The 20,458-nt window shown below is 35.6% G+C and overlaps 1 protein-coding gene across 1 annotated transcript; it reads right to left on the bottom strand.

Annotated features, from left to right (window-relative positions):
• Window positions 1-240: 240 nt before the first annotated feature.
• Window positions 241-18,991, bottom strand: LOC129265180 (zinc transporter 6-like). Its single transcript, XM_064101548.1, has 9 exons — window positions 18,886-18,991; window positions 18,329-18,413; window positions 17,728-17,836; window positions 16,805-16,885; window positions 16,068-16,247; window positions 15,419-15,538; window positions 12,035-12,185; window positions 11,128-11,241; window positions 241-5,900 (listed from the first exon to the last, which is right to left on the bottom strand). Exons 1-9 carry the CDS (start codon window positions 18,934-18,936, stop codon window positions 5,334-5,336), a joined length of 1,458 nt encoding a protein of 485 aa, XP_063957618.1. The 5' UTR covers window positions 18,937-18,991; the 3' UTR covers window positions 241-5,333.
• Between the last annotated feature and the right edge of the window lie 1,467 nt (window positions 18,992-20,458).

Raw genomic sequence — 20,458 nt, 5'->3', positions numbered from 1 at the left:
AAATAAAAAATCTTATTCTTGGTAGGAATGTGTATTTTTGAAGTGATGAATATGAAGCATGATATCAGGTGAAACCTCTACTTCCTGGTGTTAAATAAATCACATAAATTCAGTTTATTATAAAAACAAAAACGAAACTCATCATTTTGACACTCCTTCATACATCCAACTTCAAACAATAAAGCACACTTCACTGCATTCTTCTTTCAAAAACTCATTTTCTAAACACACAAACATGAAAATAATTTACTTGTATTTCAAAACTATACTTTATTTAGAAATTCATCTCCAAATGATATAACATGTGATTTGGGGTAAAGGAATATTAACCTTTTCACGAGTTACAACATTGACATCCTTTCTTGAATGATAATCAATTTTTATTTTATTTTTTTACTAAGATTTAGATCTCCTTTGTAAACTTCATGAAATCTCCTTAGCAAAGTTTTGTTGTTTTGATGAAATTACCCTTGAAATAGTTTAAAAACCGTGTGTAACCTTGTGTGCTAACTATTGCAAACCTACTGAAATCTACTTTCATAAGTTTTGTACACCTCAAGAAATCTTCATTGCAATGTTTTGAAAATGGATCATCTCCTTTGCAAGGTTTTGCAAATTGCATGAAATCTTTTTCGAAAAGTATTGCAAACAATGTTATCTCCAACATTTTCTTTTTGCGAATTTCATAACACTTTTTGTAGTTTTTAATCTGCAAAAATTATGAGTTAATCTTTACAAAGTTTTATAAACCTCATATTTCCTTTGCAAAGCACTGTAAACATGAAATCTCATTTTAAAAATATTGCAGACCGCATTGCAAACCTCAAACCTCATTAAAATTGTCATTCATTTGACATATATGTTAATTCATACTATCTGAAAAAGTTGCCTTTTCTTTTTCTTGGGGGGGATGGGATAGGAGGGATCAGCAACAATTAAATCAATAGCAGATGAGTAAAGCCAAACAATACAATTAAGAAACCCCATGAATCATTATAAACTCAAGATTATTTGATGCTAGGATTATGAAAACAGAATCATGACCTAAAGGCTAGTAAGATAAGATGTTGGCAAGTAATCGCTTTCCTGTCAATCATTCAACATAAGTCTGCATTTCCAATGATAATACTACATACTTGATACTTACAATAACATTGCATTCAAGTGAATTTGTGTGTTCTCCTGTGTTTTAAGATTGAGCACATCTAAAATAATTAAGTCTACTCAGCTTTCAATTCTTGAATGGAAAACTGAGCAGAACCTGTTGTGTGGTGTAAATACAAAGTGCATATAAACCATTTCCTTTCAGTATTGAGGATTAGCACTTCTCTTGCCTTCCCTCTTCCAAATAAATCCTTAATCGAATGAGCTGATATTGTGTTGACTTCAAAATATTATATTCATCAATTCAGATATGGGCCCCATAACACAAAGCTTAGCAACTAATTGTACAATTTTACACCATTGACAATGTAATCAAAATCAATAATCAAAATTTCATGTCATTTATTGAATTTCATTGTACAGAATGCAACCTCTAAAATCACTCGGAGAAGAGAAAGAAGCAGGAGGATGATTCATAAAGCTGTTTGTAAGTTAAGAGCAACTTTAAGAACTGGTGATCTTTCCTTACACACTAATTCACCAATGAACATTTAATGGAGAATTTTATTTACCACAAGAAAGGTTCGCCATTTGTTCTTAAGTCACTCTTAAGTACTTACGAACAGCTTTATAAACAGTCCCCTGTATTATCAATCCTGTCAATGTATAAAGCTCCAATAATGTGCAGTTATCTAATCTGATTTCACATTGGTATTTTCATTGTGTTCATGAGACTGAGACATACTTGAAATTACCCGTATGATTCCTATTCACTAAGTGCTAGCATTTGAGAAAGGGAAAATTACACATTGATCATCAAGTCATCAACACAAATGGCAAGACTTGGTTAAACAGACAATGTTTATTCTAAAAACAAGTTTTTCTGTTCTATCATGGACCTACTGACACAAATGTGTTTCTTTCCACAGTACATCGTTGTTTCCTTAATTTCTGTAGTCCAATATTCTACACACAAACAATTCTTACATCAATTGTTACATTGTTACATTTTAATTATGGTGAATTAACATGAACTTAATGAATGACAATAAAACAGGAGAGTGATTTATCTCAAGGTACACCTTTCACCACAATATATCAATATACAGTATAGAAGTGTTAATTGCATATTTTTACTTTTTTCCGTGCTGTGATTCAAAAACTTTTAAACTAAAAACAAAGACCCCCTCCCTCCAAAATATGGTTAAAATCTATGAATATATGAATGCAATGGAAGTAATCTGAAAAATAACCCCTATTTCATTTGATTCAATATTTCAACTTGATTATGTAAGTATGCATTATTATACAAACAAGTGGAATGCCTCTGGCCGTCTCACCTGCATCACGCGATTCAATATAGCAGCAGTGCTGATTTTGAAAACTACTATAACTCGCACAAGATGTTCAGTGATACTTGGTTACTCTTATTTCCACGTTTTATGAACTAGACCAATACACTTATAGAGATATGATGGCAATTCAACAAATACCCCCAACGTGGCCAAAGTTCTTTGACCTTACATGACCTTTGACCTTGATCATGTGACCTGAAACTCGCACAGGATGTTCAGTGATACTTGATTACTATTATGTCCAAGTTTTATGAACTAGACCAACACACTTTCAAATTTATGGCTGTAATTCAACAAATACCCCAATTTGGCCAAAGTTCATTGACCCTAAATGACCTTTGACCTTGATCATGTGACCTGAAACTTGCACAGGATGTTCAGTAATACTTGATTACTATTATGTCCAAGTTTCATGAATCAGATCCATAAACTTTCAAAGTTATGATGGTAATTCAACAGATACCCCCAATTCGGCCAAAGTTCATTGACCCTAAATGACCTTTGACCTTGGTCATGTGATGTGAAACTCATGCAGGATGTTCAGTGATACTTGATTAACCTTATGTATAAGTTTCATGAACTAGGTCCATATATTTTCTAAGTTATGATGACATTTCAAAAACTTAACCTTAGGTTAAGATTTTGATGTTGATTCCCTCAACATGGTCTAAGTTCATTGACCCTAAATGACCTTTGACCTTGGTCATGTGACATGAAACTCAGGCAGGATGTTCAGTAATACTTGATTAACCTTATGGCCAAGTTTCATGAACTAGGTCCATATACTTTCTAAGTTATGCTGTCATTTCAAAAACTTAACCTCAGGTTAAGATTTGGTGTTGACGCCGCCGTCGCCGCCGCCGCCGCCGTCGCCGTCGCCGTCGGAAAAGCGGCGCCTATAGTCTCACTCTGCTATGCAGGTGAGACAAAAACTTGAACAGGACATAAAAAAGCCATCTGGAATGACAATACCTTTTATTATCCTGACAATAATGCCAAAACAGTAAGGGTTTCTCCCATGATTTACAAAAATTAAACTGTGGCAAGAAATTTGATTTTCATTAACTAGTCTGGTTTATAATTCAAATCAATTCAAATTCTACAATTAAACTTGACCTTATGTTAAACATATTACCATTTTTTAAAATCTCCAAATCATTTCTAAAGTCTTATTCATTATCATGATCACTCAGTGTATGAAACACCCTCAAATATAAAGGAAAATAATTGCTTCTCACTGGAAAAGAAATCATTGCATCAAATAGAAAAGAAGTGTAATGGTATATACTGATTTACGTCTCTTAATAGGAGGGTAATAGGTTCAAATCCTACCCCAGGCATTAATTTCCTTCAAAAATAATATTCACCCATATTTTGCTGCACTCGACCAAGGTAAATTGGAACTTAATAGAAATTTCATCTTTGAAACAGAGTGTAACAGCTGCTATTCCAAAGCCAGGGTAATTATGCTGTATTATTGAAGAGTGCTTTGAGATTCCTGATAAAGAGTTAAGCAAGTATACTAATCATACAAAAACACTTGTTCTGAATGCATGGGGTGAGCAACACAAGAACAACAGCTTGTATGTTGATGGAATGATAGGAAGTATGCATCTATGTCTGCGGGCAGCAAATGTGTTACACCATCTTCACAAGTGATTGATTTTGGGAAAACTTTATTTAAAATTCAATTTCAAAACTAATCTAGCACACCTCATGGCTATTTTGGAACCTTATATATTTCAGAACAAGGTATTAAGTTTAACGTGAAAGAATGGCTATTAAATAAATATAAAACAATGAATACAAGCTTCATAAAAACATGCTGTCCAATATACCCCTATAAAGCCAGGCTGTGAGAACATGAATCTTATATGAAAACCTCTGTTTCTGTTTCTGTTTTTGGTAACTCCCGTAGGAACTCGGCAGGACAGCATTTTTGCTGGTAAACGCCAAGCTGGTATATAACCAATTACCTTGGAAACATTTTACGTCTAAGTTAATCAGTCATAGTGGCTGACGTAATAGACGACAGATATCACTCTTGGGCCTTTTTATCAAAGTGGAGACAATGGCAGAGTTGGGATTCGAACTCACAACCTTGCGATTATGAGTCCAATGCTCTAACCACTGGAGAACCAGTTGGCCTGAGCATGCATTCTAGAACACCGGAATCTGATTATGTCAGACATTTTTCCAATTGCAGAGTTTTGATGAAATAAGGCATAGTAGCACAATTTGTACTCATAAATATCAACTCATATGAGAGTTAAAAGTTCAGTATTCATTTCATTTGAGCTTTCTCATAATACTGACACTAATGTCATATTTTTTCATTTTCTTGTCTGGAATCGTTGGTGTTGTCTTCCATCAATGACAGTTGGCATTATTTGATGCATGACGTAGCAGGTACATTGGAATCTGTAAGTCTTCATGCAGTTGATCAAGATATGACTGATAGTGCATGATATGATGGCTCCCTGAACATGACTGAGTCATCAAAGACATTTGTGATTTGGGATAGAAAACTAAGATGGTATGACATGTTAAAATTGTTTCTTATTTCATTATGGTTTATATTGGGTTTTTTTTATATAGAGAGGTTCAGAGTCTCATTTGCTGGGAATATGAAAATCACTAAAGTTTTTGTTGGGTTTAAATTTCTGACATCCATCTATCGGAATACAGGTTTCATACTGGTAAGACCCCATCAAATATTCTGGAAAGAACAAAATTTTCCAACATGACTCAGCCCAAGAACAATTTTCTGAAGAACATAAACGAACCCCCATACAAATAACTATTTATATAATTGTGACAAAGGAAAATAAATCTCTTGCAATTATATCTGCATCTGAATGAACAAAAGTTGTTTCACCTTCTCAGGTTAGTCCTTGCACTAGTGGTTGTAGGAAAGGATTTCGCGGAACCCAAGGTACTAAAATCTATGACAGCACTTCCTGAACCTGGAGGTGCTAAGCCTTGTAATGTCCTATCATTCTTTATAAACTGATGGCCTTGTCTGCTTCCTCCATAAGCACCACTTGGGTTTGTCCGAAGGATTCCTTTTAACTTAGGATCAGCCATTACAGGTGATGGTACATCATGCGATGGTCTATCATCCATGTCTGTATTGAAACTGATGTCTTTGAGTGGCGTCCCATACGGGGTGCTATGTGCTCTTAGAGGCGTTGAGGGTGCATATGAATTTCCAGCACCAAAAAGGGTATTACTTGTCATGTGAGATGGAAGAGATGATGCAGGTGGCTTGTACATAGACTTTGGAGTGGAGAGTCCGTGAGTATAGTCTGGGAGTGTTGATCTATTAGAAGCAATGGCCGTAGAGACAGGGTTCATGCGAGTCCATTCATCCTTAATGATCTGAATAGTAAGGATGTTGACTAGGTGAGAAAGCTTATTGAACACATGAGCCAGGACCAGCTGAAAAAGAAGGAAAAAACAACACATTGACTTCAAACTGCTAATCCAAATGCTTTGCTACAGTTTTAATCACATACAGCAGAGTCTGTAAAGTCAACTTTCTTTAAAGGGGAATCCAACCCAAATAACAAGATGAATGCCTCTGGCCGTCTCACCTGCATCACGCGATTCAATATAGCAGCAGTGCTGATTTTGAAAACTACTATAACTCGCACAAGATGTTCAGTGATACTTGGTTACTCTTATTTCTACGTTTTATGAACTAGACCCATACACTTATAGAGATATGATGGTAATTCAACAAATACCCCCAACGTGGCCAAAGTTCATTGACCTTACATGACCTTTGACCTTGATCATGTGACCTGAAACTCGTACAGGATGTTCAGTGATACTTGATTACTCTTATGTCCAAGTTTCAAGAGAAAGATCCATCAACTTTCCAAGTTATGATGGTAATTCAACAGATACCCCCATTAAGCCAAAGTTCATTGACCTTTGACCTTGGTCATGTGACCTAAAATGCGCAAAGGATGTTCAGTGATACTTGATTACTCTTATGTCCAAGTTTTATGAACTAGACCAACACACTTTCAAAGTTATGGCGGTAATTCAACAAATACCCCAATTTGACCAAAGTTCATTGACCCTAAATGACCTTTGACCTTGATCATGTGACCTGAAACTTGCACAGGATGTTCAGTAATACTTGATTACTATTATGTCCAAGTTTCATGAATCAGATCCATAAACTTTTAAAGTTATGATGGTAAATCTACAGATACCCCCAATTCGGCCAAAGTTCATTGACCCTAAATGACCATTGACCTTGGTCATGTGACGTGAAACTCATGCAGGATGTTCAGTGATACTTGATTAACCTTATGTATAAGTTTCATGAACTAGGTCCATATATTTTCTAAGTTATGATGACATTTCAAAAACTTAACCTTAGGTTAAGATTTTGATGTTGATTCCCCCAACATGGTCTAAGTTCATTGACCCTAAATGACCATTGACCTTGGTCATGTGACGTGAAACTCATGCAGGATGTTCAGTAATACTTGATTAACCTTATGGCCAAGTTTCATGAACTAGGTCCATATACATATTAAGTTATGCTGTCATTTAAAAAACTTAACCTCAGGTTAAGATTTGGTGTTGACGCCGCCGCCGTCGCCGTCGGAAAAGCGGCGCCTATAGTCTCACTCTGCTATGCAGGTGAGACAAAAACTTGTTTTTATAAGAAAAAGAAAAATCAGACAAGTTGATAGGTGAAAGTTTGAACAATATTGGACAAACAACAAGAAAGTTATGAATTTTTAAAGTTGTAAATATTGGTAATCACTATACCCATGGAGACTTCAAATTGGCCGCATATGGGATGTCATAGTGGTGTAAGGCAAGGACTACTCTTTCATGTACTCCAATACATATTATGGCTAAAATTTCATTTTTTCCAAAGGTTTCATTTCAAGTTATATTTTTCTTTCATGAGGACATAAAACAATATACTACCTGAATTATATTTAGATTACTGCCCCAGGGGAATGGGTACTTAAGAGAAAACCACAAATCCCTGATAATAAAGTACATGGCCTATGGGAAAGTTGTCCTTGCCCCTTGTCATAATTTACTTACCCAGTTGCCAATTTGAAATCTACATACTATTAATGATCTCAATTTTAAAGCAGATATAACTTTCTTATTGCTTGTCCGATTTCTTTCAAACTTTCACCATTCTGTTTAAATTATTTTCTCCTTCCCAACACAAAATTTTATGGCCAAGGCTGGGTTCCCCTTTAAGTCAGATATTCACCCAAGTGGAGGCAATTTACAGACCTGTAGAGGTGCAGTGGCCGAGAGGTCTAATACCATTTTCAGTAACTCATGATTTTTTTGTCCACACCAAACCCACATTAAAAAAGTCTGCACCGCAAGCGTTCAGTAACTGTTGCAGATCCGCACTCCTTTTTATGCAATTTTTTACAAAGGCACTGGTCTAGTGCTGATAAAAGCAGCACCAAAATACCCTGGGCATGGCAGCACCAAAATAGCCTGGGCATGGCGTGGGCTATTTTAGTCAATGTCATTCATAAAATCAAAGCTTTACGACTTAGCCCAGGCCTAGTCTGGATCAGCGAATTACTGAAAGCAGTATTAGACACCAGGCTAGACACACGAAAGTCTGGGGTTAGATCCCTGGCCATGGCACCTATGCCCTTCAGCAAGGTATTTAATCAATGGTGCTCTTTTATCCTATATTCAAATAAATGGAAATGCTACAAGCATTCTTGGTTGCTATGTGAGCACTTGTTTGTTTTGTTTTTTCTTTATTCAGACCAGATTCTGCAAAAACATGTTTTGGTTACATCTTCTAAGACAAATTTCACCCAAGACAAGGAGATTACTGTGATCCCAAGAGCTTTTATTTCAACCGGCAAACCTGTATATATATTAGCTAATAACCCTCAGTCATCCTTTACCAACAATTGTAAACAAAAATTTCAGTTGCCTACACTTTATACAATCTGTTAATTCTTGAGCTTGGTTGATGCATATAATCTTGAATATTAATAAGCCATTTGTAATTGTAATTTGCATATGAGCAAATGAAAATCATTTGCCCTAAATTTAAATCCCTTAGATGAGCATGATTAGTCATCTGCTAATTGAAAATATGGTTGTTATCCCATTTAAAGAACAACAAAAGAATTCAGTCATCTTTGGTATATGGCAGCAGGTCAAATGATAGTCAATTAGTTTAAGAGGACAATGTCATAGAAGCTTTGCCAATTGTAAATTCATGTAACCTACAAGTTGTGTCTGGTCAATGCAGAGATTCCTTTACTAGAGTTGAATGGCAAGCTCACATAACATAATAAACAAAATAATTGAGTACCTATGCAATTATTAAAAAAAAAAAAAGATCACTTACAAAAAATGCTTTAGAGCTACTTACAAAATGGCTTATTTGTGCCTTTCCATAGTATACTGTTAAAAACAGTAGGGGGTATGTCATAAAGCTGGGTTATGCAAAAAGAGTCTGGAGCATGTTCTTGGGTATTAAATCAGATTCTAAATCAATTTGATGCCTGTGTGCTTCAAATGATATCTGATCATCAAAGACTAGAATTTTTGTTATGAACAAACATCTGAATGATATTTCAACTTGATTAGGGTTCATAGAAAATTCAGTCCAATTTTGTTTAAAAACACTCGTAATGCTAACTCCCTTAATGTTGTACCACCAAAACCTAATATTCAACTCTTTTGTCAATCTTTTAAATATGCCGGTGCCAAAGTATGGAATAAATTACCCAAAAATTTCCAAAATGCTCAATCCTTAGATGTATTTAAGTCTCTATACAAAAAATCTAAATCTAATATGTCATAATTATCCCATCCCTGAACTTATATATTTTCAGTAATTTACATCACAATTTTATTCTGTCTATCATTATTCACAACTCTCAGCCCCTACTTTTTTTGCAATTGTTTATATACTGTAGTTGATAAGGTTATACGTTTACCTACCCTTTTTATTCATGTAGGCCTATCTATTTTTTTACCATTAATAATAAGATGATCAATAGTGTTTCCATGTTTTTTTATTACGCTGATATTTTTATGTCTTACCCTGTTTTTCTATATATGCCTATTATTATATGCCTATTATTGTCATTACCATTTTATCATGTTTTTATACACCAGGACCAAGATGCAAAACAGTAATTTTATCTCTGATCTTGTGAACCTGTTTAAATATGTGTGAATAAATGAATAAATAAAAACACAAGGGAAACTGTGGGGTATCTCATTTAGCACAAGAACATGTCACCTGTCTTGTGTAGTCATGCATTCATAACAATTTTATGAAACATCTGATGTGACAGTACAGTAAAACAAACCATTAAGTAATCAAAATCATGGCCCCAGGAAACAGGGGTGCTTACAGGGGTGCTTAAGTACCCCTCCGGATTTGTATTGCTGCGTATGTTATACACTATAGGCAACACCCCCTGGAAATCAAGTTGGTATGCCAAAGGGTAGAAATTTAACCAAAATCACCTTCCTTTTTTGCTTGTCATTTTTGTCCTAACCAGCACCCCGTCTTAAAGAATCATTTCCAAGGACCCTGCTTAAAATGTAATAAAATGAACCAAGTAAATTGTGACAAAAACAAAATAAGTCACAAGTCTTGCACTTCATTGAAATGCATAATTGATTTGCTTGAGAGTGAGTTGGCTCAGTCCGCAAAGCGTCTGCTTGTCGAACCAAATGTCATATATTTGAGTCCACCACGGGTGGATGACTGAAGCCTGCGTTGTGTGTAAACGTTTCTCCCTTGTTCCAGAGATGCAGGCTATTTAACAGTGGAAATCACTCTGTCCCTTGGATAGGATGTTAAATGGAGGCCCCATGTAGAGGAGAGTCACCACCTTTACACGTTAAGAACCCACTACATTATTCATATAATAGTAGGGGGGAAACCCCGGTGTAGTGGTCCACCTGCACTCCCACCAATCAGTTATATCAGGAGAGACCAATGGGTCATAGTGATTCGGCTTCCTTTTCACCTCCCAGGCATAGGTGATGCCAAAAAAATAATGATAATAAAATTGATATATCATTTACAGGGAACTATGCATTCAATTGAAAATGTTTCTTGAAACATCCCCCTGAAGGCCCCATCCGAATAAGCAAGAATTAAGTGGAATAAACTGGAAAGGAAAAAATAGGGGGAAGGGGCTCAAATTCACCCAACTGGAGTTCAAATACGGTAAATTGAACAGGTGACTCATCACGTACTAGTCACTCACACTAGAGGCAAAATGAGCCACAATACAGTCAGATTAAAAATTTGTGCTACATTCTAAAAATTCTGATTGCATTCTGAGTGCATTTTTTTGAAATATTTGGGCCAATTCTTGTGGCTGTTCCAAATGTTTTGATCAAGTTAAAAATTTCTGAGATTTCAGAAGTGGAAAGAATATCGAACAGTGTTCGAAGTACATTTAATACCGCTTTCTGAAGGCATTCTAAGTACTCTTACAAAATTCAAGCAGCACTCCAAACACATTGACCATATGTGAGAGCTAAATAGCCGGGAATAAAAACTTGACCAGCTGGTGGTCGAACAGTCATTTCATTCTGACCAAATCTGCTTGATTTCTAATAAGTGTGATGGGGCTTTTAAATATAAAACAAAAACATAACTCCAAACCTGTTCATCAGCGTCTCTTCTGACTCTCACATGAAGTGACCCAGCAAGTTGACCAAATGATAATGTCCAGAAATGTTCATTGCGAAACTCCAATACTCCATCAAGTGTAGATGCCTGCAGAAAAAGTTGTCACAGACAGAAAATAAAAACCCTGTATTCAAGTTTGGTACATTTCTATAAGATTCATATGAAAACTCTGAATTCATTGCCAGACAAAATGAAAAAAACAACTAATAATACAAAGGTCGTGGAAATGATGCCATCTAAAATCTAACAGTATTAGGTTCAATTTAAAACTGCAATGTCTAAATAAAGAAAGGTGTGTCCCTGCTTTCTTTTTTCATTTTGGTATAAAACTACCTCTTAATCATGAATGGGACAAATATTTCAGGAAACAATCAAGGATATAGCTTCTGATATAAGAATAACTAAAAATCAATAAGATGAGAGTCTGATTGGCTTTTCTTAATGGACAAATATTATCACCGAGGGGAGTTAAATTCTGATGTAATGACTAAATTAAACAGGCGACTCAACTATATGGTTGTACCCAGACATGGCCAGAGGTTTTCAAACCATCCCTGAATAAATCATTCCTATGGGTCAAATTTGCATCCAGTATCCACATGCATTCTTTAAAATATTTTTACCTAAAAAATATGCACCTGTAACTCCAACAAAACATGCAACTAATCAATGAATTCTCAATCGCATGAAAATTAAATATGGGGAAAACAATACCCTACAAATAATTTCATGAACATACCCCATTTTCTCAATTTTTAATTCCAGAAAGATAACATTACACATCTCAACAAAAACTACCCTTCCTAGGAATTTTACTGGTCATGTGTATGTATAGTAATATAGTCAAATACCCTTCCCATCTAGTAGGGTTCCTGCATACCTCTCTCAAGCTCTTATCCAGTTGCCCCAGTATATGCGATGGTGTGGTTTGTAGTAATATGGTGCCAGAATATACACTCATTGGAAACATTGTTCCCACTGTCATCAGAGCTATACAGAAGGCTGCTAAGGGGTCTGCCATGTGAAAATTACTGTGGAAAAAAAACAACGAACAATGATAACAATGATAATGGTGTATGTGTGTTGATGTATGAGTGTATGCTTTAAATGTACTATTTTCAATTAATTTTACTTTGCTACTTTTAATCAACAATTCAAAATTTAAATCTTCTGATCTGTATGGAGATTGGCTTTTAATATAAGGCTCTGCCTTTCTGCCTCTCCCAATACTTTCATTTGTATTACTTGTTTTTATATGTTTTCTTTATCTATACTCCTTTATATGTGTGTATATATTTACATTGCTATATGTTTTTTTAATGAAAGTATTGAATAAATGAAATGAAATGAAAATAAGGGGAAGCAAATTCATTACATCATAATTATATCTTTAAGAGCTTAAGTTTTGATAACAATTTCCATGCCAAGCTGAAGCAGTGGTAAAAATGCAAACCATAATGAAGTTTAGACCTTCCTTTTAGATGAAAGAATATACCCGAAGATAAACTGATTATTGATAGGATGAAATTAACAAGAGGAAGGAAATATGAGCTTGTCCATAAACATAACGACTAACAATATGCATCTTAGTAAATGGAAGAATAAAATTGTTGTGTGGTAATATATTATAGTTACAATCTAACATGGGGGCATATTTCGTTTGAAAAAAAAGTATTTAAAAAAAAATGCTACAATGTACGTCAAATTTGATAATTTAAGTAGCTTATAATTGGTAATACTTGACTCCGGGGGGGAGGGGGGGGGGGCACTCAGTATATAATGCATAGTGGGTATGTGCCGCGGAGGGGACCCCCATTTTTACTAAGCCTGAGTCATATTGATTATTTTGAAAACCGGTGTTCGACAGCTTTAATTCGATCGAACATCGATGCATCGAATGTTGATGGCGGGGAAAATCGAGTCAATTTTATTTTGCTCCGGCCGTGATGCGCTATGTACGCACTGCACTGGCACTGACGACGGAGCAAAGTTCGTTTGTATTTTCCATGATCACAAAACACACAAAAAGGCTGGAGACCAAAGCAGAATTCTTCCCAAAATATCTTCAACAATGTTATTTTCAGATGACAACACATAAGTTTAAAATGAAACAATATTAAAGACATGAATCACGCAGAGTCGACCCAAATGATTTTCGGTCAACTAGCATTCGCAGTCCAGACTCCCACACACCTAGCCGCCCCGTCCGCAGCCCCATACCGTACACTCACTCTCCCGAAACGACAGGCGTGCTTGCCAGCCAGCAAACAAGTGCACCCAGCGGAGAGCACTGTAACTTGCCTGAGATCGTGTAGTTGGATCCAAAATTAGCTCCAAATTGATGAGAATAAATATAATACGTAATTTTCTCTGGATGATCATTTGAATTGGTATTTAATGCTAATATAACGATTGTGAGGAAAGATTGTGGAATATGAGTTATGACGATGTTCGAGAATTAATCCTGATATGATAATCCATTTTTTTTATTGTAGACACAAGAGCATGCGATTGAAATAAATACGAATGTCTCGGATCGAGCTCTGAATTCATATAAATTATTATTGGATGTTAAATAATTACGATTTAATAAGATTTTATAGCCATACTAAAAATATTGACGATTAAGTTGACGATGTCAGCAAAGTATGTTATGTTCATATGGAAGTATTAAAACTGTCATTATTTTTATTTTTATTACATCAAGACGTCTCCGAGAAAAGAAGCACAATGCGCATGCGCGTTCGATGACGTATGACATATTTTCCATTCATGAAATCAGAGCCCAAAGTTGGGCACAAACTAGCTTCAAATTGATGGAAAAAAATATCAAACGCAATTTTCTCTGTTTTGTCATGTAAAATGTTATTATATGGTGATATTACGATCTTGAAAAGAGTTTCTGCATGTTAATTGACAATGTTCGAGAATCAATTCTGAAGTGATAATTTTTTCTTAGACAAGTGCACTCACTCAAGTCGATCGTCATGTGATGTCCGTCATTGAAAATTGAAACGAAATACAAACGTCTCACATCAAGCTCTAAATGCATATTAATGATTATCATATGCAAATTATTGTTAAATATTACGATTAAATATCATTATATTCATATTGTTCATGAATGCAAGGTATATTTTATGTTGATCGCGTCAATTTCTCGGCAATTTTCTTGTTTGATTAAAGCACAGTACTGCGCATGCACGATCGATGGCGATGACTTCCATTCATGAATTCATCGTGCATAAATTATGTCGGCACGAGCAGACGAGTAAGACTTGAACTATGATTGAAATCATCGAAGAAATAAACTTCAAATCAATGGTGAATAGGCATCATAATTGCACAATCGGTTTCATTTTGGGGGAATATAAATCAAGTAAGTAGTAGTCAAGTTGGACATTACTGTTTATTTTGATGATTGTGTGAACCTAACGAATCGGCTGCGGCTGACCATTTTTTTTTTTCGATGCAGCGATTTTGCAAAATCTGCACCGGCGCTCGACATCGATCGAACAACGATTTTAAAATCGATTCGACTCAGGCTTAATTTTTACACTCAATTTTCCGTTCCAGGGCATAGCATTTTCATCTTATTAAGAAAAAAGAACTAAAAAAGCCGCTCCGAAGCATAGCATTTTCTTCTTATCGAGAGAAAAGAAGAAAGAAATCCGCTCCAAAGCTTCGCATATTTTTCGTTACGCCGTTCCGGTCGCATTGATCCGCCACAATGAGCTGCAATTTTGGCGAAAAGCGGCCGCTGAGCGCTGTCCAACCATCGCCTCTGCGCGAGCGCACCCGGCGCCCGTGCCGCTGGGCTAGCTGCATACACGTATGCCCATTCAATAGGGTTGCACACGCAAGTGACCCGTTCCAAGGACCCCCGTTTTCACAAACATTTGTAGTTCCGAAGCCCGTTCCGAGGACCTTCCTTTCGCTCCAAGGCCCTAAGGTTTTTGTCTCGCCCGCGGGACACACCTACCAATTTTTTGGTCGAGTACCCCCCCCCCCCCCGGACTTGACTGAAGTAGTTTAATAAAAGGGAGATTCCTAAAGTTGACACACATGGAAAAGGATTCATGCCATACCAAGTAGAAAGTCAGAAACATCCAGTGATTGCATACTAGTACTACAACCTGATGAGGGTGGTTTGCCAGATTTCAGTGGCTCATAACAGTAAATTATTATCAGTGAATAATGAGAAAATTGAATGAAACAGTGCCTATAATGGCTATAAATGTTTTAGTACACAGTAATAACTTACTTCATATCAACCAGGAAGTCAGTCACACAGAGTGATAACATACTGCATAATCCAATTAGAATGAATGGATTCACTCTCGGTAGTAGTAAATGATCTAAGCCAGGAACTACTGTACAAAAACTAAATAAAGAAAACAAACACGGCAAATCAAATACATGACATTGAATGAGAATGTGTGTAGAAAGAGGTGAAAAAAAATGATAATCTTAATAATTTCATATCAAATAAATCCATAAATTGAATACAAGATATGAATTTACTTAAAGACTCTCAAGAGTTTTGCATATTTCTTCCTTTTCTTTCGAAAGTTTTTACATTTTATTGGCTTGCTCAAATAGTTTCCAAGAAATTATTACTTGAAAATATTTTCACAAAAATCATTGCATTTAGCCATTTACTATTATTTTGTTTAATCTACTTTCCCCCCCTTTAGTAACTTTACAAAACGTAGTGGAATCCTGATATATCACAACATCATTAAATAAAATAAAAAGAATTGCAAGCCAGCAAGAGGAGAGTTTGATAAAGAATTTCACTACACAATAATATAAATGATTGATTCATAATCATAACTGACATTGCAAAGCATCACTGTTTATATTCGTTGAATCTTTCTACCCTACCACCCTTTCAACAACATATTTCTCACCTCTGGCAAATATCAGCAAAGTGTTCTTGTAACCAGCTGCTCTTAGATGCTGTACTAACATGACTAAAAGCTTGGTTCCTAGACCCGTATAATAGGACCAGATGACTGAATAGACCTAAGATGGCTCCTAACATTAGCCTACCAGTGTGTATCTCTGGGGGCTGAATGATTCGCTCAGTACTGCAATGAGAATGATAAGAATGAATCTAGGTTGATACATTTTACTGCTCTGAATTACAGTTAAAGTTATCTAGTATATTACTGACCTAAGATCAAGGATAAAATTGTTTGTAAAACTAGGCAATAATTTTAAAAGACTCAATGTACTCGACAGTATTCCAGTCTTTATAAGAAAAACATGTTCATAAACTTCATTGTAAAATCATATGGTATAGGCTATCAAAATGCATTTCATGAATATCACTTAATTTTAAATGAGCTCATTCCTTGTGTAAATGTTTAAACAATGATTGACATAAATCATTGACGTAAACAATTTCACATGTAGGTATAAATCATTATCAATTTTAACAAATAAAAATTTTATCACAAAGACACAAAGAAAATATGATGGAAGACACTTGAGACAAATTTATGTTTATGGCCGTAATGGGTCACAAAATATATTTTCTCTATGATTAATATATTACCAATTAGTACAGTATGCAATTTCACATGCATTGAAATTATATTTCAATTTACAAGAATTACTATGATAGCATTGTGTATAACATTACCTTTCTTTCATAATGAATATAGAACCAAATATGGCAAGCACTGTTGTTGAGAATACTGCTAGGACCTCAAATCGTTCGTACCTGCAATAAAGAAATAGTGATTAACCTAAAATCTAGCCTTGTAATCAGAGGGTCATGTGTTCAGATCCCACCATGGCCTAGCATCCTTTGGCAAGGCGTTAATCCACACTTTGCCACTCTCCACCCAGGTGTTAAATGGGTACCCGGTAGGATGTGAAAGCCTATATGTAGTATGCCTAGCAATTGAGTCTTGAAACTCTTGTTGGAATGCTCCCCAGGGTGTGGAGAAGGTGCATACATTGTATGCGGGCATGCAAGGATCCGATGACCGGGGTAATAATATGTCTGTAAAGCGCTTAGAGACGTCGTTCCGATGTATTAAGCGCTATATAAATGCGGAATATTATTATTATCATTATCAAAACAAAAACATAGAATTGAGGAGCACAATCCATTATCACATACATGTACTCAATGCATTATAATTTACATATTTGTTCTTTGCATTTAATATAATCATCCAAATCAAACTCTATCAGCATTAAATGCTTGAAGGTTTGAGATTAACATAGATAGTCATTCACTGAAATGTAAAATTAACCAACACAAGTTTACAAGCTAAAGTTTTTGCTTGATTAATATCGACAGTCATTCACACGAAGAGAAAGTTGACTTGCACATAAGTACAAATGCTTAAAGATTTTGCTGGATTAACATAGATAGTCTTCCACACAAATGGAAACTTGACTTACCCAATAGTTTAAGTATAAATGCTTGGAGGTTTTTGCTTGATTACATAGTCATGTACGCAAAAGAAAAAATTGACTTACCCATAAGTATAAATGCTTGAAGGTTTTTGCTTGATTACATAGTCATTTACGCAAAAGAAAAAATTGACTTACCCATAAGTATAAATGCTTGAAGGTTTTTGCTTGGTGACCCAGATGGTGATGAGACAAACACCAAGAGATAGAACGTCAAACAATATAATATAGGTGAATGCTGTCAAAGCTAAAAAATATATATACAAAAGAAAATAATTGATTTAAGCCCGTCTAAAGCTTTGGTGAATAAAAGTTTAAATTATATAGAGTTTCATTTAATATTTAAATTTACAAGAGTGTAGAACCCATTAAATCTCTTTTTCATATGTTGAAAATATGACTATCGCATTTGAGAATAATAATCTCCGTCTCTCTTCCAGCCATATTCAGGTTTAGGGGTTAAAAACAGTATTGAAAATGCAGAGGACCTTCTCCCCCCCCCCACCAGCCAATCAATTTTGAAGGTAAAAGTCTCCTTTTTTTGTTGCATTGTTTGCGTTAGCATAATAATCACATCTTCTCACTGATACATGTACCTCTAATAATCCTGCTTTAGTCACTTGTTAATTACTAATAATCAAAGTGATTTTAGTCATGAGGAAGCACTCTATGTATACCATTGCTTATGTCCCATTTAAATCTGAATAATAGATTTTCAAAGGGGTATGTGTTGTCTTACCTATACTGTTAGTTGATTGGCACCATAGGAGCATGATGATGATACACAATGCCCCTATTAACCCTAGCATAAAGATTCTTTTGGCCTAAGGAAAGAAAGAAAACAGATGTACCAGTAACATATGTCTTCAAGTATATTTCATAAAAACAACACATGCACCTTGATTTTCAATCAGAAGCATATTTATTTCTTGTTGCAATCAATAAGAAATATTCAAGCACTTGAGGTTTAATATTGAGATCATTTATTTTCTTGTTGGAAATATGGCAACAAAAGACTAAGTGTCACAGCTGTCAAAATTATTTATATTGATCATTCATGTGTGAAAAGGCAAAGACTAGTAGAATGAAGATTATTGTGTCATCTGGTGCCAAGGCAACAGAAAGTCTATAGAATGAAACATGCATCGTCAATCAAATTCAATTATAGGATGTATATCACATGGTCTGATATCCCTTTTTCTTATGGGTTTGGGATCAACAGTCCAGTTTGGGTGGGGCAATACCCCCACAGATCATCTACACTGAAGTTTAGGGGAGGACGCTGGTAGCACTTACTTTATGTTCCTTCACGAGTGATCTTAACTCTGTCATAATCCTTGAGATCATCCCATGCTGAGGTCTGGAGAATGGCTGAATTGTTCCATGAATAAAATTGCTGCCACTCCCTGTGAATGAATGATGCAAATTAATAACAATAAAATCTGTTTGTTACTTCTCTTTTTTCAAAATAAAATTTTGTAGAAAAAAATGAGACTTTTCTATTTTCAATTTGTTGCTGGTTAAAAAGTTCAACAGAGAGTATAGTAAAGCAAATCTACTGGTTAGATTTATTTTGTAAAAAAAAAGAAGATTTATTTCTTCAGAATCATCTCTATCTAGTACCTTTCTTTACATTTTATTGGGAACCAGCATGTACAATATATGGAGAATTTTCCATAGAGTTGTATGGTTGGACCGACCTACCCTAATTTTCTAAGCATCATATCTGCAAAAATATTCTTCTTCTGTTGAGTACAGTCCTCTTTACAGAGTATAGTCGTACTTGGCTGAGGCCGCAATCACAAAAAGACAGTATGACATTTGGTGCAGTTGAACAAAACTAAACTATAGTGCAAGTAAAAAGATGCATCTCAACTCATCAGCTTTACCCTGTTTTTATCTCATTTGTGCAGAAAATTGAGCAGATCAGAATCCCATGATTAGACGACTCAGATTCTATGCACGTAGATATCAGCGATCAACAAATGCGATGATTTCAAATATTCTCATTTGCACCCCTTTTTTAGGACCGACCACCCGCCATGCACTAAATTTACCGCCGATTCTTGTCGCGCTGGCGAAATATTTTGACTCTTCCAAGTCAGTTCTATGATGTCATCATGCTGGTTGATTGTCTTGCTACTTCCATCGCAAGCTCCGACACAGGATTCGACCACCGACGACGGATTATTTGTTCAAAAGCAGTTTCCTTTTGGATTTCCGGTATTAACAGCTATTTGGCAGTGGGGTTCGGGTCTGGTCAATATTATTTTGATAATTTCTACAATTTTCTTACCTTATTATCCCTCTTTTTCTCTTGTAAAATTGATTCTTATCGTAATATTGTTCCTACTCTCCAGCGCATAGTGATTGTTATACGCAATCATCTGACTTCATGCGCGCAAGGACAAGGTGGCCGGTTTCAAAAGAAGTGGTCGATATGTGTTGGACATCCAGACATTGGACTTTTAGTAGAGGCGCAGGTAAAAAATTGGGATTGTCACAGAAAACACGGATATCTTCATAAACCAGGGCGCGACAAACCCGCTTGCCCGGGGCAAGAGAAATTGACGTGCGGGCAAGCATTTTTCAAAGTCAATTGCCCGATCGGGCAAGTGCCTGTTTTGAAAATGAAAAAGATAAATTGACAGTAAAGTTTAATAATTTTTTTATAAATTGCAATTATCTCTCATACAATGTCATACCAGTAAAAAAACAGTGGAAACATGTCAAATCAGCGCCAATTTACCGACATTTTATCGCCAGCGGTCCCGTTCGATGCCGATGGGGGCAGCCATTTTACTTTCTAAACTACACTGTGCGCATGCGCTACTAATCGACGAAGGAGCTAGCTGGGGAAACTCCTCTC

This window comes from Lytechinus pictus, chromosome 7 (assembly GCF_037042905.1).
Source record: "Lytechinus pictus isolate F3 Inbred chromosome 7, Lp3.0, whole genome shotgun sequence".
Classification (NCBI taxonomy): Eukaryota; Metazoa; Echinodermata; class Echinoidea; order Temnopleuroida; family Toxopneustidae; genus Lytechinus; species Lytechinus pictus.
The sequence above is the reverse complement of the archived record's forward strand: the minus strand, read 5'-3'. Positions and strand labels throughout refer to the sequence as shown.